This window comes from Oryctolagus cuniculus, chromosome 13 (assembly GCF_051225735.1).
Source record: "Oryctolagus cuniculus isolate XC-2025 breed Fujian yellow rabbit chromosome 13, ASM5122573v1, whole genome shotgun sequence".
In the NCBI taxonomy this organism is placed as follows: domain Eukaryota; kingdom Metazoa; phylum Chordata; class Mammalia; order Lagomorpha; family Leporidae; genus Oryctolagus; species Oryctolagus cuniculus.
In genome coordinates, this window is record NC_142879.1 from 105,469,968 (window position 1) to 105,491,691 (window position 21,724).

General features: G+C 47.2%; 1 protein-coding gene across 1 annotated transcript in view; it reads right to left on the reverse strand.

Moving 5' to 3' along the window:
• Window positions 1-5,348: 5,348 nt before the first annotated feature.
• GAD2 (glutamate decarboxylase 2) overlaps window positions 5,349-21,724 on the reverse strand; it is an 88,197-nt gene continuing 71,821 nt past the window's right edge. Inside the window, exons 14-16 of the mRNA XM_002717305.6 lie at window positions 17,505-17,612; window positions 17,078-17,167; window positions 5,349-8,308 (exon numbers count right to left, since the gene is read on the reverse strand). Of these exons, the coding sequence (XP_002717351.1) occupies window positions 8,135-8,308; window positions 17,078-17,167; window positions 17,505-17,612 (372 nt within the window). The 3' untranslated portion in view covers window positions 5,349-8,134. The remainder of the gene's footprint in view (window positions 8,309-17,077; window positions 17,168-17,504; window positions 17,613-21,724) is intronic.

Genomic DNA, 21,724 nt, shown 5'->3' on the forward strand with positions numbered 1-21,724 from the left:
GCTGGGTCAGAAGCAGTGCTGAGACTTGAGCCACGCACTGCAATGTGGAATGTAGGGGTCCCAAGAGACCTCTTAACGGCTGTGCGTGCCCCGCGGAATGTTTTTCCCACTAGAAAATGTCCCCTAGTACAGGAGGAATGGAACCCTTACACAACACTTTATTTTTTTTTTAAAGATTTATTTTATTTATTTGAAAGAGTTATAGAGAGAGGTAGAGCCAGAGAGAAAGAGAGAGAGGTCTTCCATCTGTTGGTTCACTCCCCAAATGACCACAACAACAGAGCTGATCTGATCCGAAGCCAGGAGCCAGGAGCTTCCTCTGGGTCTCCCACGTGGGTGCAGCAGCCCAAGGGCTTGGGCCATCCTCCACTGCTTTCCCAGCCATAGTGGAGAGCTGGATGGGAAGTGGAGCCACCAGGTCTCGAACCGGCGGCCATATGGGATACTAGTTCTGCAGGCCAGGGCTTTAACTTGCTGCACCACAGCGCCAGCCCCATACAATAATTTAAGTAACAATGAGTAATCATGAAAATCCCTAGTCTTTGCTAGCACAATTTCCATGATCCTAAAACAAACGTATAAGGAAATAAAGAGAAGGCATAAGACAAGTGGCAAAAACTTCCTTTCGACTCACTAAAATCTCAGTGAAAAGAAACTCCCTGATTCTGCCCCGGTTTTTCTAGTTTATGCAATTGAATTTTCTTGGAATTTATAAAGTTCTTATTTAAATAAATGGACATTTTTTTCTTGAAAGTCATGTTCCTGCCAACTGTGATAAGCTCCTAATGACTTTTCAACAGCCAGAAGCCCCAGCCCTGACACTTGAGTTGGGATCATATGCGTTGTTTCTCCCCCAACAGTAGAAACGGGATTCCTAGTGAGACGTGGCCGGTCACTCCTGAGGCTGCAGTCTGCCGGTGCCATCCATGCGTGCACTGTGACACAAGGCTGAATCCTGAGCAAGCCGACTTTCAATTCGGAACTTCTTTCGCTTCCCTGCTACTTGGTGTTTGAGGATGGCTAGTCTTCAGCGGCTTGGAGTAGGGGTGGGACCAGTCACTCTTCCCTCTCATGGTGTGTCCAATATTGTCTTCGCCAGCTCTGGCTGCTCTACCAAACCACCGTAGCCTGAGGGGCTGGAGGCTAAAGGTTAGACATCAGGGTGCTAGCAGGGTCGGGCTCTGGTGAGGGTCTTCCTTCTGGTTGTAGAGTGCTGACCTGATGCAGCCTCCCAGGGCAGGGGGAGGGATGCCCCTGGAAGCTATTTGAGAAGGGCACTGATCCACCCTCATGACCTAATCACCTCCCAAATGCTCACTTCCAAATACCATCACACTGGGGATAGGTGTTCACCTGTGAAATTTGGGAGGACACAAACAGTGACTGATTTAAAAGGCAGAGACAGACACATGGAGAAAGACAGAGACAGACAGAAATCCTCTAGTTGCTGGCTCACTCTTCAGATGCCTGCAAATGGTCCAGGGCTGGGCCAGGGTGAAGCTAGGTCAAAGCCCAAATTTGGGTCTCCCACGTGAGGGGCAGGGACCCAAGGACTTGAGCCATCACCTGCTGCATCCCACAGTGCACATCAGCAAGAAGCTGGAACTAGAAGCAGAGCCAGGACTTGAACCCAGGTATTCTGGTATGGGATGAGGGCATCCCATACAGTATTTTAACTGTTGAGGTAAACATCCACTCCTGCACCAAAAAATTAATCCTTATTGTATAAATGGAATTGAGCAGCCATCAAGGAAGTGACCACATACACAAGCCTAGTGAAGCCCGTGCCTATCAGCCCCATCATTGGCTGGGGATGCACCTGCAGGTATGAACATTCAAACCAAGCTCTGGGTCAACTAACTCAGCTCCTCTCTCCCCAGTTGTACGTCCCAGCATTTCCGGTCCCTACTCAAGCTAAGAAGGCGGCCAGGACGAGGACTGGTTTGGTCGCCAGCCTACTACTCTCAGAGCAGACACTCCTAGTGGCTTTCTGCAGGAAGGTGTGGCTGCTGGTGTCCCCTGGTGTGCCACAAGGACACAAGGTTTTCCGGGGGAGCTGATGTAGGACGAAGGCTTTGCCTCCAAGCCTGCCCATGTAGGCAACAATGCAGACCGAAAAATGAGGGTGGCGGCATTTGGGGTGAATTCCCTGTGTTCCAGGCACTGGGCTGTTTCTCATTTGTTTCTTCACCACCACCCTGGGCAATGAGTGCTATTTTTGTCCCAGTTTTACAGATGGGAGAGGTTCAGAGAGGTTAAGTGATTTGCTTGGAGCTACAAAGCTAATAAATGGCAGTGCCTGCATCTGAGGCCGGGCAGTCGTGAGAGCATGAGAACATGCGTGCCCAGATCCTGCCTTGCCCACCAGGAGCCTGGTTGCCAAGCTGCTGCCAACGCAGTCTGTGCTGAGATGTCCTCAGGAAGTCATGGCACCTGTCACAGGCAGATGCGTGCTTGCTTGGCCGTGGACGTCCCTGGGAAGGAATGCCTGGGGCTCAGTGCCCCAGAAGACATCAAGGACAGGAGGACAGGACATCAGTGCCCCGGGGACTCTCAGCCTCCAGAATTCATATCTGCGATTTATTGCCTGAGCAGGTAACTCAACTGCTGGCTGGGGTAATGGCGGTAATCGGAATTCTCATTAATATATGACAACAATAGCAAGTGAGGACAGTGGGAACAAGAAAATATTAAAAAAAAACACTCATATACATTAGGATGATATTATTTTATGTAAAAGCAAATCTCATTAGTCATTTAATCATAAAATTCTCACATATAGGAGGAAATTTTAACAAATCTATGGAAAATACAGAATTAAAATTTTAGTTATTTATTTTCATTGGAAAGGCAGAGAGACAGAAATAGACCTTCTATCCACTGCTTCACTCCCCAGATACCCACAACAACCAGGGCTGGGCCAGGCTCTGAAGCCAGGACGCAGGAACTCAATACGGGTCTGCCACGTGGTAGCAGGGACTCCTATACCTGCGTTATCACTACTGCCTTTGCAGAATGTTGGGTCAGAGCAGAGTAGCCAGGACTTGGACAAGGTGCTCTCTTGACAGCCGATGTGGCCATCGCAAGCAGTGACTTGGACCACTGTGCCAAACACCAGCCCTAGAAAAATGGAATTACAGAGAAGTTTATTTTGGTGCCAAATATGTTTGAAATCTATGCATAGGTTTTTGATCATATTTATTTCCAAGAAGTTTTTGAAAACCCCTGTATGCACAAATTTCAAATATTTTTGCTCCAAAATAAATTTATCTTTTACTTTTGTTTTCTATGAACTTTTCAAAATGTCTTTGTATTTGTTGATTGTAGTTGACCAAAGGCCAGAAGCAAAGAAACTCTCTAATATTCTTTCGGGATGAAGAGCTTAACATAGCAGTAGCAGCTGGGTTTGTCTTCATCCTCTCCCCCCTCCTGGCCCCTCCCGTAGACTGCCACTGGGAACCAACTGGGACAGCAGAAAAAAGCAAAGCTTCCCAATGAAGGTGTCACCAGTCAGGACACTCCTGCACACCTGAGAACCTGGGTTCAGTTCCTGGCTCCGACTCCAGTCTCCAGCTTCCTGCCAACGCAGACCCTGGGGGACAGTGAGGATGGCTTTAGGTAATTAGTTCCTACCACCACGTGGGTGACCCGGATTGTGTTTCTGGCTCCTACTTTGGCTTGGCCCAGCTCTGGTCCATCTCTGGTTGTCGTGGGCATTTGGAGAGTGAAGCAGCGGATGAGAACTCTTCTCTCCTTTTCTATCTTTCTCCTTCTCTCTCTCAAATTAAAACAAAACTAAAAAAGAATGGCCTCAAGTCTGAATTCATTTCAGTGAGAGCTTTCTTTGCATAAGCAGGAGCAGATGTTAAACCAGGTGGTTTTCCTAAAAGGACATTTTGATCTATGTATGTGATGCTGCGGACTCTCAGTCTCCGCATAGCAGCAAACGCTGTCAGATCTGGGAGTTTGTGTGACTCCTGGTCAAGGGCGCTTGGGGAAACAGACTGGCCACACTCCTCCCTGGCGCATGGGAGGCGGCTACATCATTACCCAGCCCCGTTACCCTTCTCATCTCCAGTGAGCAGTGAGCAAAGAAACGGCTCTGGGATTGCACAGTCACAGCTTCTCGTCCATCTCGCAAAGCCTAACTCTGAAGGAGCGTAGGTTCTGATATTAAAATGATTACCTGGAACAAATAAACCAGATGGGGACCAGCATTGTGGCACAGCAGGTTAAGCTGCTGCTTGGGACAATGGCATCCCATAACAGGGCTGGCTGCTCCACTTCTGATCCAGCTTCCTGCTAATGAGCCTTGGAAGGCACTGAATGATGGCCCAAATACCTGGGTCCTTGCCACCCAGGTGGGAGCCCAGGGGAGAGTTCCTGGCTCTTGATTTCACCTGACCCAGACTTGCAGGCAGGCATCTGGGGAGTGAACCAGTGAATGGAAGATTTTTTTCTCTCTTTCTCTCTCCCTCCCTCCTTCCCTCTCTCCCTCCCTCTCTCTGCCTTTCAAATAAAAGGAAAAGAAACAAATAAAATTTTTTGAAAGATACAAAAGAGGGTTGCTAACTCCATCTCTGCCTAGTAAGATCCCTTCACTATCAGTTTATAAACAGGATTTAAAGAGCCGCTGCCACAACAAACTGTAGCAGGGACACACAGATTGAACAGATCCATCTTGCAAAAACTCACTTCTTATAAAATTAAGAAAAATAGAAAAATAAAACAAAAACCTCCTTCTGGGTTGTCCAAGCTGCTCATTTTGCCATAGACTGGCAACAGCTTTGTCCTGCCCGGCTCCAGAGCCCAGGGTGTAGATGATCTTTCAGGGTCCTTCCAGGTCTTAAGGAACAAGGAAGACGAGCTTGGCAGACAAGGGAGGCTCCGAGGCTGGTTTGAAGGCAGCAGGGGAGCCAGGAGCCACGGCAGCCTTGGCCGTCACTGGTGTGTCAATAGCTCAGGGGCCCGAGGACAGGTTGCATGAGCAGAGAGCCGTGTCTTGGAACCCGCCACCTTCCTCTGTCCTCTGCTGAAGTTGACTGAAGGCTACAGAGCAGGTCATTATACAGTATTTTCTCCAAACCTTTGTGTGTGTGTGCAATTTTCCTATGTTTTTTTTTTTTTTTTTTTTAAAAAGATTGAGTCCGACTGAAGGAGAAACGCATATGTGTGACAATATCCCCTGGGAGCTACACAGTGGAGGAGACTGGCAAAGCAGGACTCTCTCTCTCTCTCTCTCTCAGACACTCTGAGCTCCGTGGCGAGAAAAAGGCTTTGTCTTCAGACACTTGGCTGGCAATTTCTCCAGCCCACGAGAGTCAGAAATAAGCTTCCACAGGCCGAGATACGTCCACACTTACACATTTATTTGGATTAAGAGAGACAACACAGATAAAATACTTGGATCATACACAAGTTGATATTTGGTAAGAACAGGTTGCCACATGTGTGTACATTTTATTTTTAGTTGTTTTGCTGTCTTTAGTCATGGAGCGGGGTGGGGGCGATGCCGATGTCATTGAGGGACACCGGGTGGGAACGGTATTTTGGCACAGGTGAGTAACAATGCACAGTGTTTGCATTGTGCGATGGAAAACAGCAGGGCACGTGCAAGGTGAGATTCGGCCTGGGTTCCCCAGCGCCTCGCCCACCCCGCTAGGATATTTACACCATGCTTTCCCGGTCTGGGTCTGTGTTTGCGGGAACAGTACCTCCAACGGTACTCGCGGGGTCGTCACGGCGAGGCGGGCCGTTTGTGACACTCCCCTTGCCCTTTGTGAAGTCACGGAGATCCTCAAAAGAGGTTTCTTGGGAGGGGGCTTAGCTGAGGGCACCTTCTCTGTTAGAGCTGATGTTGGGGGTGGGGGGTGTTGAGGGGAGAGGGAGGGATGGACAGGGGTAAATGCAGTTCTCACGAGATCAAAGTTCAACACAGCTACCACACGGCAAGGGACGGACTGGTAATAGGTTGCACAAGCTTTTACAGCAACACATGTTGATTCGCAACACCGTACAGTTCAGCGCTAAAGTGCACAACCGCGGTTGGAGGCGACAGCTCAGTACTGTCGGCCTCATCGAGGCAACACAGTCACACGCACGAGTGAGGACGCGAAGTCCACACCATCTGCACATCTCAGATGAGGACATACCACACCTTTTATTTTTCAAGTATTTTAAATAATAAACACAATATTGCTGTATAAATGAAAATGGCCACGTCTATTCTGATTAAAGCTAAAACCAAACATTTCTGTGATTTGTAAGGAATAGTCCCCCATGAAGGGCTTTGGCACTGGGAATCTGGACGAATAACAATCTTCTCCCCTTCCTTCCGTCCTTGCCTCCTACCGCTCCTTCCCTGGCCTTTCATTTGCCTCCTTCCCTGGGCTATGGTTGGCAGGGGTTCCTCTGCATAGGCATGAGCAAGGCACCCGGAAAATTCAAGAAGGTTCTAGAAGGGCAGGAAGTTAATAATTATTTCACTAGAATTTCATAAGGAGCACAAATTTCCTTTTTAAATTATGTCACCTCATCAAACTAAAAAAGCAACAGCTGCTGCTGTAGGCGCTGACCACCAAGAGGTAAGCACCCTTAAGTCCAGAGGGGTCGGTTCCCCAGGACTCTGGGCTCCACTGTCTTTGCCAAGCAAGACGGTGGCTTTGATATATTAGAGGCTCTGCCTCTGAGATGGGACCTTGGGCCCGAGGCTCAAGACAGATGGGCATACTGTGTGCTTGTTCCAGTAAGGAGAGGTCGGCCTGGAACGGGAGGCCAAAGCACAGTTACAGAGTTTTCAATTCCAGTCTTCAAAAGGAATCCGTTTGCTTTTGACACTGAAAGGGCCCAGAGCCAGGCTCTGGTCAAGAACCAGTGGTGTCTGTACATAACCTGCGAGAAACGCAGGGGGGGCAAGTTTATGAAGAGCAGATGGTTGCACGCTGTGGTCACACTCCGGGCATCTCTCTCTGCTGACGGACAGTGCCCTCTCCTCCCTGGCACATCTGCAGGCTAACTGCTGAACGACCCATGCACAGTCAGCAAGTCCTCACTTCTCCCAACAGCACTGGGGATCTGACAACCTGGGGGCGCCATGAGTGCCTCTGGAAGCCTCCCCTAGCTCATGTCTCCCCATCAGGTTCGCATCAGGTTTGCAGGGGAAGCAGGATGTGTAACAAGTATTACTTTGAATTTGAATTCTAGGGATCTTATGTCTGCATAGTACCATTCATCTGGATCTTGTTGGGAGAAAAGATTGGCTCGTCTCGCCCACAGAGTGGTCTGTTCAGGGTGGAGTGAGAGGCAACCTTAGGAAGAGAGCCTCCTTTTTTTATTTGACTGAACTTTCCGAAGAACGTGCAGTATTCCTTTGTGTTTGTTTTGAAACACCAATTTGAGATGCGAGAAGCTTCTAACATGGACTGAAAAAAGGGATCATTCCTTTGAAGAATTTCGTGGGCCTATGTTTCAAAATAACTTCGCTAAGGGTCTAATGGAACCTTCCATGAAAAGAAAGAGAAAAAGCAATCTGGCTTAAGTTTTGTATCTGCCCCTGCAGTTTCATAACCCATATAAAATAAAAATCTATATGTTACAAAATAGGATTTCTTTTTAATATATATATTTTCCTTTTGTAAAATTATATGTATTTAAATACATTTGAAGTGTTGCTCTAGGTAAATTAGAAATTTTTTCTCTAATACTATGAAAAAGGCAAGAGTATTTTATTGTCAACATACATTTTATATTTACTTTATCCCTTTCACTCTGCCCCAGGTAATACTTTGATGATTCTGGGGCAGTTTGGCACAATTCAACCCCACTACTCTGCAGTGAAAATAAAGTTTGATTTGCATGCTATATTAAAAGTAAGGGAAGTAGTTCTCACAATTGCCAGCTTCTCCTTACAGGTTACAACACAGCCTTTTGTCACCAAATTGGTAGGGAGGTATTCTAAACTTAAGAAACGACTTTTAAAAGGAGCAATGTTTTCTGGATTTTTCAACTGTACTCTACTTTGACACCACAATATAGAAATAGATTCACTTTGGAACAAACTACAAATACATTGATGCGGTTTGTGACGACTCCATTGTCTACCTAGGGACTCAGAAGAGCTTGGTGAGGCAGCCTGTTATAGGTCTTGCCCGAGGCGTTCTATCTCTTCGATGAGGAAGTCGATGTCTTGATGAGTGGCCGCGGGGTTTGAGATGACCATGCGGAAGAAGTTGACCTTGTCTCCCAGGGGCTGGTAGCTGACCATCGTGGTCCCGTACTCCATCATTCTGGCTTTGATCACCGGGGCCACCTGCGGGAGACCGAAGCAACACCATGAACTCTCCCCTGTTGTGCTCTCTGCTTACTTAAAGAACCCGAGGCCACCAGTGCTTTTAGTTTTCAAGTAAATGGTCAGAACCATGTGCACGGTTTTCTCTCAGAGGGATTGCATGGGGATCAGAGGACTGGAACGAACTCCCAAATATGATAAAGAATAACAGACAAGGGCTGGTGCTGTGATGTAGTAGGTTAAGCCTCTGCCTGTGACACTGGAATCTCATATAGGCACCGGTTTGCCTCCAGGCTGCTCCACTTCCAATCCAGCTCCCTGCTAATGTGCCTGGGAAAGCAGCAGAAGATGACCCAAGTGCTTGGACCCCTGCACCCATGTGGGAGACCCAGAAGGAACTCCCGGCTCCGGGCTTTGGACTGGTTTGGCTCCAGTCATTGCAGCCATTTGGGGAGTGAACCAGCGGATGGAAGACCTCTCTGTCTCTCCCTCTCTCTGTCTGCAGCTCTACCTCTCAAATAAATAAATCTTAAAAGAAGAAGAAGAAGAAGAAGAAGAAGAAGAAGAAGAAGAAGAGGAGAATCTTGGCCATCAGACGCTCATCATCTTGTCCTTGACTTTCTAGGGAGTGTTTTTAGACAATGAGAAGAATCTGGCATTGGTCCCAAGGCTAAATGGTTTGGCCATGCAAATAACTATCTGGGATGGTTGTTTTTGGAAATGAAGCCCTTTCGGAGGATTGTGGCCCAGAGCTGAAGCCTCCATGTGAAGGGTGCATGAAGACAGGCTCACTTCTGGTAACTTTCCTGAGACCCTGAACTCTCCAGTTTCTTCTCACTGACTTTGCACATTGCCTCAGTTTATGAGATATTTTGAAAGATATTTGTAAATAATGATGAAGAATCAGCTGGGGGCAACAAGCTGGCTTGTCCACAGGATGAAAGCCCCAGGCTTTAACCTGCAGGAGTGCATCACAGACTCCACTATGTTTGTATCGGCCTGCTGGCGACAGCCTCAGTAGTTCTCTGTTGCATATGCAGTTAGGTTTAAACACTTTAGCTGAGCACGCAGGCCTTTGTCACCCAGACCTGAGGACTCTCCTTCCACTCCTCGCCACAGTGACCCTTCCGCTCCGACGAGACTCATTTCTTAAAGGTGCCTGGGAGGCAGCGCACGCATCCCCCGCCCTTCACACTTGTCATCCCTTCCTCTGCTGCACCTGCGCTCTCTGCTTCAATTCCCTCTTCTTTTCCAGCTCACATCTCACACACACTCAGGACCCCACACCTGCTCTGCAGCCACTCCCGACTTCTCCAGGCCGACAGCATCTTCCTTCTTGCAAGCTGTAAATATGTGGCCCTTACTCAGAGAGTCTGACCATAGGTTACTGTCTATTGTCCTCTTACTGATCAGGAAATACATTCATTCTCTCTCTCTCTCTCTCTCTCTCTCTCTCTCCCTCTCCCTCTCCCTCTCCCTCTCGATCTCCCAACACACACACCTTAATCTCAAGCTCCTGGGGAGCAGGTGCAATATTCTCTCTACATATTGACCAGCACGGTGCTGGATACATGTTGAGGGCTTTCTGAGTTCTTTTAAAAAATCTTTATTTATTAATTTTCACTTATTTGAAAGGCAGAGAGAGATAGAGAAAGGGACGAACAGATATAGACATGTACACGTGCACACAGAGACAGAGATCTCCTATCTCTCCTATCTCCTATCTCTCCAAATGCCCACACCATCCGGGGTTGGGCCAGGCTGAAGTCCGGAGCTGGGAACTCAATCCGGGTCTTCCATGTAGGTGGCAGGGACCCAAGTACTTGAGCCATCACCGCTGCTTTGCAGGGTGCACAGCAGCAGGAAGCTGGAACTGGGAACAGAGCCAGGACTTGAACCCGGACACTGTGACATGGGATGCAGGTGTCCCGAGTGGCACCTTAACCACTTGCCAGATGTCTTCCCCTTGAATTCTTATTGACGGCGCAGTAGTATAGTAATAGCTATCTAGGAAGAGACAAAGATTTCATTGACATCTACCTGCACACAACATCAGCCCACATGTATGGAATAGCTTTAAGTTTCTGTGGCAAATCCATGAGCAGAGTGGGAGATGTTAGGGAACTGTTAGGCTCACTTGAGGAACACGTGGTAAGGAAGTCAGTTCACGGCAGGGAGGACACCTGACACTACAGCTGGATTCATCTCAAGGAGGACACTTAGACTCAAGTGCTGATACTAGCATGTGACCTTTGGCTTTTAACTCTTTTCTTTTAAGAAGGATGTACATTCCTTTTATTCCAGTACTTTCATATAATAAAGTTAATAAAAACAATAAAATACATTTAAAAAGCCAGCTGACACTGCCAACCCGTATCTTACTTTTAACACTTTTTTTTTTTTAAAAATACTTATTTATTTATTTGAATGTCAGAATTAGAGAGAGAGAGGGAGAGACAGACAGACACACAGAGAGAGAAAGAGATCTTCCATCTGCTGGTTCATTCCCCAAATGGCCACAACAGCCAGGGCTGGGCTAGGCCGAAACCAGGAGCCGGGGGGTTCATCAGGGTCTCTCACGTGGGTGCAGGGCCCATCTGCTGCTGCTTTCCCAGGTGCATTAGCAGGGAGCTGGGTAGGAAGTGGAGCAGCCGGGACTAGAATTGGTGCCCAGTGGGATGCTGGCACTGCAGGAGGTTGCTTAGCCTGCTGCGCCACGGCGCCCGCCCTGATTTTAACTTGTTTCAATAGCCCTTGCCTTACACTGAGGCTTTCATCTGAAACGTTCTGGATGTCCCAAATATCCAAGGTTCCCTCAGGCCAATCATAAAGGCAGAGTCAACAGACTTCACCCTCACTTCATTTCACACTCCTGTAAAACTGAATGCAGGGGACGGTCCCAGCATGGAGGTTTTCTGATTCTCGATCAGCCAATTCTTGGCATTCTCCCTGCCCCTTCCTAGTTCTATGGGGAGCAAGGTCAAAAGGAACATCTCTGTTGGCTGATTCTTCTTTTACCCAAAGGAATAAGGATGTAAGCAGAGTGCTGAGCTCACCCCAGGCAATAAATAAATAAAAAAAAATAGTTGAAATATTGCAAGGCTGAGATTAAGGTGTCCAAGTAGATGTATTAGAATATTCAAGCCTAACAACATGAAATGTATTATTTGTGCTTCAAGACATGGCAGGCAAATCAGTGTTTTCCCAGGACGAGAGATCCCAAAACAGAAAGGGAACACTGACTCCCTAGGGCTGCAGGATTTAAGGAAAAGTCACGTAACTGTTCTTGCGTTCTGTTTGTACAATAAAACACGCTTGCTCTTCGGAACTCAGGAAACAATGACAATACTTTGGTTTAATTTAGTTTTCACTACAATTCAAACAAAAGCACGGAAGAATGACACTCATCTAGGGGACCTCATCTCCAACTTTTCAGATGAATGCTAATCAAAGGTCAAAAGATTACTGTTCCCAGCCACATCTCAAACAGAGGTGGGCACAAAGTGAGATGAATTCCCTCAGTTCCCGAGGCAAACTGAGGTGGCTGAGATCACAGCTGATCACAGCTGTCTAAATACGAATGCCTTCTGGTGGCATCCAGAAAATGCTGAACTCTGATTAGCTGGAACATGGAACTCTGACTTTAATCCTTAGTCACTAATTGCAAGTGAAGAAGGAAAATAAGATTCTGACAATTCTGATGAATATAGAGTTTTCACTTATTGCTTTTTTTTTTTATTTTTTTTTTTTATTTATTTATTTTTTTTTTTGACAGGCAGAGTGGACAGTGAGAGAGAGAGACAGAGAGAAAGGTCTTCCTTTGCCGTTGGTTCACCCTCCAATGGCCGCCGCAGCCAGCGCGCTGCGGCCGGCGCACCGCGCTGATCCGATGGCAGGAGCCAGGAGCCAGGTGCTTTTCCTGGTCTCCCATGGGGTGCAGGGCCCAAGCACCTGGGCCATCCTCCACTGCACTCCCTGGCCACAGCAGAGGGCTGGCCTGGAAGAGGGGCAACCGGGACAGAATCCGGCGCCCCGACCGGGACTAGAACCCGGTGTGCCGGCGCCGCTAGGCGGAGGATTAGCCCAGTGAGCCGCTTTTTTTTTTTAAATAGATTCTTGGTTTTGCTGATTACAGAAAGTCAGCTGTGTAAGGGAGAAACTCCATATGTAGTTGAGGAAGTCGCTTACAGCCTAATTGATAATTGGTGTTGCCTTAAGAGTTTAAGAAGATGGATTTGTCCCTTCTGATATTCATTTCTAGTCCTTTAGAAAAAAAACCAGGAGATTCTTTCATAATTTGAATCCACATCTATTTCCTCCAAAGAGGGCTAATTATATATATATATATATATTTTTTTTTTCAACAGAGAAGAAGAAGAGGAGGAGGAAGAAGAAGAAGAGGAAGAGGAAGAAAAGAAGGAGAAAGAGAGATTGATCTTCCACCTACTGGTTCACTCCCCAGATGGCCGCAATGGCCAGGACAAACCCAGGAGCCAGGAGCGTCTTCCGGGTCTCCCACGTGGGTGCAGGGGCCCAAGCACTTAGGCCATCTTCCATTGCTTTCTCTGGCGCATTATTAGCAGGGAGCTGGATGGGAAGAGGAGCAGCCGGGACTCGAACCAGCGCTCAGATGGGATGCCGGCACTGCCTGCAGAAGCTTAGCTTTCTGTGCCACAGCACCAGCCCAAAGGCTCATATTTTAAAGCATTATGAAATCACCTTGCAAGATCTCATGGAAATATAGGTTTCATTATGTGTTGGGAAACTTCTGTTTTTAAATCTTGGAAGCCTGAGAGAGAATTTCTAATCGTGAAGAAGTAGAATTACCATAAATAAGACATTCTGAAATGTTACCATCTCACCAAGTAAATTCCCCATGACACTTAGTAACAGACTGTTACAGTCACCTGCGCTGTGAGGTCACAGCACATCCTCACTGATTTTCTGTTAAGTGCATCCTTGACCTTTTGAACGTCCATGGATCAGTGCCCAGCTGTAAACGCTGATACAAGAGTTGCAGATAATGATCACAAATAAAGAAAATTAAAAGAAGAAGAAGATGATGATGAGCTAGAAACGCAAGAAGTGATTCGTGGGTCAGCCCTTTGCTTCTGGTTTGATCAACATCTGCATGGGGTCTACTTGCTGCCCCTCTCCCGTGGCTAAGGGGTTGGTTCGCGGTCGTAGCCCCACTGCGCGCCCTGCACTCTTCACCTCTTCTGCTTCAGTGACAATGTGCCACCTGCACATCCACAGTCTTGGCTGGGTAACAGGAAATGCCTCAACCAGGTGCTCATCTCCAGCTCCCTGTGAAGATGTGACTGTGTTTGTTTTAGTAATCACCATGCCTCCACGCTGGTGTGCTCTGGGACAAGGTGTCTGGTCCTCTACTTGTTTTCCTAAATGTTGTTTCCCTTCCTTATTCTGGGACACACAGGAGGTATTTGCTGTACACTGAGTGTCTGTGCCCCCACCACCCAGATCCTTATGCTGAAATCCTAACACCCAATGTGATGTCAGCAGGAACTGGGGCCATCGGCAGGTGCAGCTTCATGAATGGAATTAGTGATGCTAGAGAGAGCCCATGCCCTCTCTCTGCCACACGAGGATACAGGAGAAACAGGCTGTGTGTAAGCCAGGAAGCAGACCCCCAGCAGACAATGGAGCATGCTCCTACCTTGCTCTCAGATTTCCCAGCCTCCAGAATGGTAAGAAACAAATTTCTCATTGCTTACAAATCAGTAGTAGCTTGATTTTGCAGCCCAAACAGGCCAAGATACTACTTTAGCTTAACCAATCATGTGCTAAAGCCAGGCAAGGGTTGCAAAGAGCTATTGTTGGCCTTGTCTTGTCTGGAATTCAACTTTGTTCTCCTGTTTTTCACACACTACACAGAAATGTGACTCCACATTTCCCCCCAGTTTGCAGCAAGCATCATGGTGGAGATGCCCTGGATCTGCTCTGTCCAATACCATAGGCACTGGTGTTCAGGTGAGGGTTCCAACTGTAGCAGGATGATTAAAGAACTGAATTGTTGGTTGAATTTAATTTTAATTATTGAAATTTAAATGTAAATAGCCTCAGATGGTTATTGCTACTGTGTGGGCTACACAGATTATTTATTTCACCTCAGTTCTTGAGAGAGAGAGAGAGAGAGAGAGAGAGAGAGAGAATGAATGAGAATCTTACTGGTTCCTGGACATTATACTTCAAGGCCTTCATACTTAATAAGGAACTTTCCTAAATATTATTGACAAAGATGGATGAAAGTTAGCCTTGATAGTTTATGTGGTTCTCTTTTCATTTTCCAGTTTTAATTGCTGAATTCTATGACTGTAATGAAAATGGAGTCAAAGCAGAGAAAGAAATCAGGAGAATTCATTTTTCAGTTCCCAGAGACTTTCAGATTTGAAAGTGTAACAACCCTTTACTACGATTCCAGTTGTTGGACCCAGGAAATAATCTCCTTCACCGATTAAGTGATGTGCTAAAACCTAAGAGGCATTTGAAGAGTAGCATTTAAATGGGGGGAACCTGAGCATTGAGTGGCACAAGGAACATGAGGAAAAGCCTTTTTGTTCTATATTTCCATCTTGCTGCAGCCCTCAGCCTAGTAATAACGAATCAAACCAACAATGAAATCAGTCTTCTCCCTGAATTCTCTGTCTGGTCAGAGAATTTCTTACAAAGGGGAAAAGTAGTTGAAAACATATAATTTCCGCCTAACTCATTAAAGGAAGTCAGTAAGGTAACTGACACTATAGAGAAGCCACACCATAAACATTCTAGGAAGAAATATGAACTTATTCCTTTCAAATCACAGCAGAACTCCACCCACCTTGAATTGCTTTATCGATAACCTTATCCAATGTGATCCCTACTCCTTTCCTCATACTTCTTGGGCTGGATTTCCTGGAATGAACCAACTTCACTAAAACTTCGAACCTAACCACCACCTCTCCCATCTCAGACACATGCACCCTGGATCCCATTTCTAGAACTTTCCTTCCACGTGTTCTTCTAGGTCAGTGGTTCTCAACTTGAGCTGCACAGTGGATCAACCTGGAGAACTTTTCAGAACCATTCCCAGGTCACTCGAGAACAAGCTGGATAAAATGTGGTCACCAGTGTTTTCATAAAGCTTCTGGATGATTCTAAGGTCTAGCCAACATTACAAACCATTACTGTAATTGGGAGACTTGGTTTAAAGACCTCACTCGACTGTGTGTAAGTTTCCTTCCGATGAAGAGTTTGATCCTGAGTTACTTTGGACTAGAAGTTCACGTTGATGAGCTTTTCACAAAGTCCTGTTCTTCATTTTACGGAAGCAAATGATGTGCTCTGAGGTTAGGGAAGTAGCCCAAGCTCCTCCACGGAGGGCGAGAGGCCCAACCAATGCCAGGAAGTGACTTGAGACAGTTTCCTCTTTTACAGTAAATGAAAAACAGAACCCAACCAACCGAGCAAGCCGCTCTCCGCGATTCAAACACACAGCATCATCTCCAGTTTCCCACTCCTACATCACCATGGGAGATGAGCCCTGCGTTTACCTCCCCTTGGTGTGCCTCATAAGACGTATTAATGGTTCTTGGGAACAGGAGAGGATAACCGGGCCTTACTGACACAACAGAACTTAAACCTTAGGCCCTCCAGCTCTGGAGTCAGACTTTCTGGGTGATTTGGAGGAAGTTCGATTTTTTTCCCACTGTGTCTTCATTTTCCTATCAACAACAGGCCTTCCATGTTTTTGACAGTAATCTTCTCTTTCTCTAACAGTGTCATCTTTTATTTTAAAAGTCAAGGCAATTCCTTATAAATAAGGCTTTGAATAAGTGACAAGTATGGGACAGGTTCTTGTCCATCTTCTTCTTGTTTAATGCACTGTTGCATAGCAGTGCTTTCCCTCATCAGGTTGCTGTGAGATGTTAAGTGGCCTAAGGCCTAATGAAAGTTGAATCTGGGGAGGGGGCAGGCATAGTGATTAAGGGGTGGGTTTAAGGATTAAAGGTGTAGTTTGGTGTGGTGATTAAGGTGCCTGATTTCCACATTAGAATGCCTAGGTTCAATCCTAGCTCCATTCCTGATCCCAACTTCCTGCTAATGCACACCTTGGGAGGCAGCAGGTGATGGCTCCAGTTGGGTCCCTACCACCCACAAGGGAGACCTGGATGGAGTTCCCCGCTCCTGGCCATCTCTGGTTGCTATACACATTGAACAGAGAACCAGCTCATGACAGACTTCTCTCTGTGTATCTCCCTGCCTTTCAAATAAACAAAAATTTTAATAAAAATTGGGCTTGGGGCACAATACACACCCTGAACAGTGGCTATTGCCAGTTGTCCCTGCCCTGTTACTTTCTGGGGGTCACCACAGCCCTACAGACCCCACAGAATAGCCTTGCCCTTGGCACCTCCTGGAGGTCAGCAGTAGCTTGGCTTTCTAACCATTCCTGGCATCTGAAGTCTCTGGGGAGCTCATAACTGAGCACTCGTTTTGCTTGGAAGATCAGTCAATGTCAGAGACAACTGTTGATGCTTTGTGAATGCAAAGACAGATTGTCACTTGATTGCTTATTTGAAACCATCACAAACTCCCTCTCTGGACACGAGAGATAGAGTCGCTGAACATCTGAATATACCAGCGTTGTACACAGTGTCTGCAGGAGCCCAGGAAGGGAGTGGCCCATGCACCATGATCAGATTTCTCCTACATACCTGTGCACTTGGGATGAGGACCACGTGCACCCTAAGGCCCAGTACACACACAAGCCAGAGGGGCTCCGGCCCTTACCTTCGAGAGGCGGCTCATTCTCTCTTCGTTGTCATCCAGAACACGCAGACTTGGAGGGACGTACCAGAAGCAGACATTTGTGTGCTGGGGCTACAGAGAGGAAAATGAGGTTTATTTCCACCCGACACGGGCCATTTTGAAAATTCCAAGGACATTTCAGAGCTAGTCATTTGGCAGGTTCAGAACACGCTTCCTACTTTTTAAATCAGGAACTGCCTTTGGAGTGCTTCACTACCCCAACATTCTAGAGAGTTCTTATTTTTGAGTTTGAGCTTTATTCTGGCTCAAAGAGCTGCCCCATCGTCTGCTGGTTCTCCTTGGGGATGGTCCCACTTACCTAGTAGCACATTGTTTCCATCCAAAAATATCAGTGCTAAGAGTTGCAACTGACTTACTTGCTGGAGATGATAGAAATCCGAATCCTTACCTTCCCATCAAACACCATCTCATAGCCTTCTCGGTTTTTTATGATGTTGTATAAGTACTCCGCCAGCTCCAAACACTTATCAATATGTGCCTCGAACCCAGCAGTCCCCTGGGGAAGAGAAGAACAGAGCTCACTGGGCAGGCCGAGCGAGGGCAGGTTCCCAGGCGCTGGGACAGGGACAGCCCCTCTGCAGGCTGCCTGCGTCTTGCACTGCTCCGGCCCTTGTGCTGTACAAGGAGGTTCTGGGTGCTTCTCCGGCACCTGTTTTCCCTCGAACGCTCTCCCCACAGGTGTGTTTAGGCCCGTTCTTCACTGCTGTCCACAGCATACGCCTGTTCTTTCTGAGCCTCCAGTCCCCAGGCGACTATTTTGATTACTCCAGGGGAAAACTTGCCTCTGCTGTTCCTAGCAGTGATCACGGAAGTCGTTGATAGTAGGAGGGCTCTTCTCCTCCCGCGGGTTGGAAGCATCACCAGGGACCCCCACGATGCCTGCTATGCCCCGGCCCATCTTGGGGACTTTCAATTGCCAGGCCCCACCTTTGTTCACTCAGGTGCCCCCATGATAGGACAATCAGGGTAGGGGCTCGATGACTACCAGTTGACCATGGATGAATGAATGGCAGGAGCACACACACACACACAGCCTGTCATTCTGCCAAGTTTCTAGAGGTCTCTTCTGGTTATGGAAAAACGACCTCTGGCCATTACCCCAGACAGCTTGCATTTCCAGCTCTGGAAGCCTCAGATCCAGACCTATGAAAAACAGCACAGTGGGCTCGGACTGGAGCTGTTTAGCTGACGTCAGGACACACAGGTAATGGCTTTCCTCCCTGGCTTTCCTCTGATTCCTTCAGCATTTACTGAGAACTATGGGAAGCTCAGAAAGACACCAACTGCTCATGAAGGGAGCACTTCAAATGGGCCGACCAGCAACGCACGCAATATGGAAACCAGAGGGGACAGTGGTAACGGAGAGAAGGTGGGTGGTGGTCCTGTCCACACTGGGTCTCATCATCTCAATCGAAAGGGTGGCCCAGCGTCGCCTGGTGGCTTGTCACATCTGATGCAAGTTTAAGAACAAACTGCCCTGAAGAAGTCTGGTGGGCTCAGAAAGTATTTTCTCTGGAGCTCGCTGCCCCAGCACGTTGGCTGAGAGGCTGACGGCTGCGGACGGTCCCGAGGAAGGGCTTGGGTAGACGCTGAATGTGGGCGCCGGCACCTGTGCCTTGAGCTCCATGAGCAGGTGGGTGCCAAGGACATAGGAGTGGTAAAGATTGAGCTGGCAGCTTGCGTCCACTGGGATACCTGGGTCACACTTACCCTAAAGACCTCTGCACAGGTCATGACAAATAACCCCTGGCTCCCTTGCTGCTAACCTGATGGCCACTGCTACCACTTTTGCTCAAGCCTTTTACTCCCCGTCAGAAATCTGGCTCCCTAATTCCCCTCTGTCAATCTAGACTCCAGCAGTCTCGACTGTGCACCAGAGCTCTTGCTTCATGCTCTTCTGTAATACCCTTCTCCCAGAACTGCTGCCTGAAATCCTACTTCTCTATCATGCTGTTCAAAGGTCACCTTGTGACCAGACAGGATGGATTCGCCAGTTCTAATCCTGGCTGCTCCACTTGCTCTCTGCTGTGGCCTGGGAAAGCAGTAGAAGATGGCCCAAGTCCTTGGGCCCCTGCACCCACGTGGGAGACCTGGAAGAAGTTCCTGGCTCCTGGCTTTGGATCAGCCCAGCTCCGGCCACTGTGGCCATCTGGGGAGTGAACCAGCGGATGGAAGACCTCTCTCTGTCTCTACTTCTCTCTGTAACTCTGTCTTTCAAGTAAATAAAATAAATCTTTAAAAAAAAGAAAAAATAATAGATGCATCCACTTATTAGCATCTACTTATTAAAATTGATATCTACTCAATATCTACTGATTAAATCCACTTAAAGATTGATATCTACTTATTTAAATGGGTAGTAAACATCTATTAATATCCCAATATAAATATGTACCTGTTATTCACTAATATTCAAATCTACTTAACATTAATATCTATTAAAATCATTATTATAGGGAGAAAGTGAACAATTCAATAACTCACAAAGGATGCTTCATGTCAGTTTCCCTTTAATCATTTTTCCTTTTGTCTCCTTAGGTATTTGCCAATTCCCTTGTTATCCATGTTTTAAAAATATATTTATTTGAGAGACACACAGAGAGAGAGAGAGAGCTCCCACCTGCTGGTTCACTTCCAAAATGCTTGCAATACCTGCGGCTGCGCCAGGCTAGAGCTGGGAGCTGGGAATTCAGTCTCAGAGTCTGGATTAGTGGAAAGTTGGAGTCAGGAGCCATAGCAGGGATTCAAACCCACGCAGGCGCTCTGATGTGGGATGCAGGTGTCTTACTGCTAGGCGAAATGCTCACTCCCCGTTATCCACATTTTAAAAACACTACAGGGAAAGCTGCCCGTTTTCATAATCCCACACAGAGAGGTTTACTGTGAAATCTCAGTAGTTACATATTAAGCCGTGCCTGCAGGCCTAAGATAAGTGGATTAATTAGGAAGTTTTTCTCTATTTATTTTTGTCTGCCACCAAGTTCTAACCACTGAGGAAACCTTTCACCTTGGAAAATAACTGTCAAGTCTTAGGATCCTCCAACAGAATGCAGACGAATGAAAGACCTATTCAATAAGAAGAGACAAAGGCAGGCACCCTGCTTTTGCCAACAACAGGCTTATACATCACGCGGCCATTTAGAATGCCTCTTAATATTCCACATCAGAAGGCTCTTTTTTTGCATAAATCTAATCAAGTTATCTTAGACTTAACATGATGGCCATCGCCAGTGAATTTAGCTCCATTAGCTATTAACAGATGAGTTTGAAGAATAGTCACGTGTGCTGGGTTAGCATTTTCCAAGCTTTATCTTGCTAAGAAGGAAATGTGGATGAACTTGAACATGGCATCACCGGAGTTGACCAGGTCAATGCCTGCTCCTCCTCCTCCTCCTCCTTGTTATTCCTCCCCAAAGTCTCCTCCTTCCTGTGGGCAAGCGAAAAGGGCCATCACAGGCGAGCCACCACAGCCAACTCCTCCATGGTTCTTCCCACAAGGAGAAGATGACGATGATGTGCCCTCCTTGGCAGGCACCACCAGTGTGCTCTTGATGGAGGAGAATTACCTCACCTCTGCTGTAGACTTCATGAGCCAACCACTCTAATGATTGCTACCATTGCAGCTTACAAACAAGTGCAGCTTCAGATTGAAAGCCAAATCAGAGATGTTATCATTCAGACATCTCGATGCTGGAAAATTTGCATCAGGAACTAAAAGAACATGTTGGGGGGGCAGACATTTGGTTTAATGGTTAAGATATGGATTAAGACACCTCAGTTCCGTGTCAGAGCACCTGGGTTCAAGTCCTGGCTCTGTTTCCAATTCTAGCTTCCTGCTAATGTGCACCCTGGAAGGCAGTGGCTGACGGCTCAAGTACTTGGGTCCCTGGCTACCCATGTGGGAAAATTGGATTGAGTTCCTGGCTCCCAGATTCTACCTATCGCAGCCCTGGCTTCTGTACACATTTGGGAAGTGGAGCAGCAGATGGAAACACTCTCTCTCTCTCTCTCTCTCTCTCTCTCTCAGTCTCGCAAGTAAATGTTAAAATACATGCGTTTCCAAGTAACACAGCTGCTATCATTATTTTCCCTCTCTTTTCTTCTCCTTGCCCAGTGCCTGGATCTCAGCTCTTCGGTAACAGGACTCTCTGCCTTCATCCCCGGCTTCACCTGCTCCTCCGATTCCCACCTGGTGTCCTCCCAGTTGTTTCTCTAAGAACCAGCGGGCTATTATACCACAGAGACGGGGCTTCAGATGGGAGAGGAGCAGCAGGAACAGACGAGGCGTTAAAGAAGTGTCTTAGTGTGCATAGCTAGAGAGCACCATCTCAATAAAACACAGAAACACAGGAAACAGAGGCAAAAGAGCGATGCTTGAAGTAAGAGGGCTTATTCGCTTTTAGAAGGTCAGTCTTTCTTCGCTGACTACTTGATATTTATTCTTTAATTTGAGAGATGGTTATGGGGGAGAGAGAGAGAGAGCCCATCCACTGGTTCACTCCCCAAATGCTGAGAGCCACGACCTCATGCAGGTCTCCCCTGTGGGTGGCAGGATTGCAACTGCTTGATCCCCTGCTGCCTCCCAGGGTATGCTTTGCAGGAAGCTGG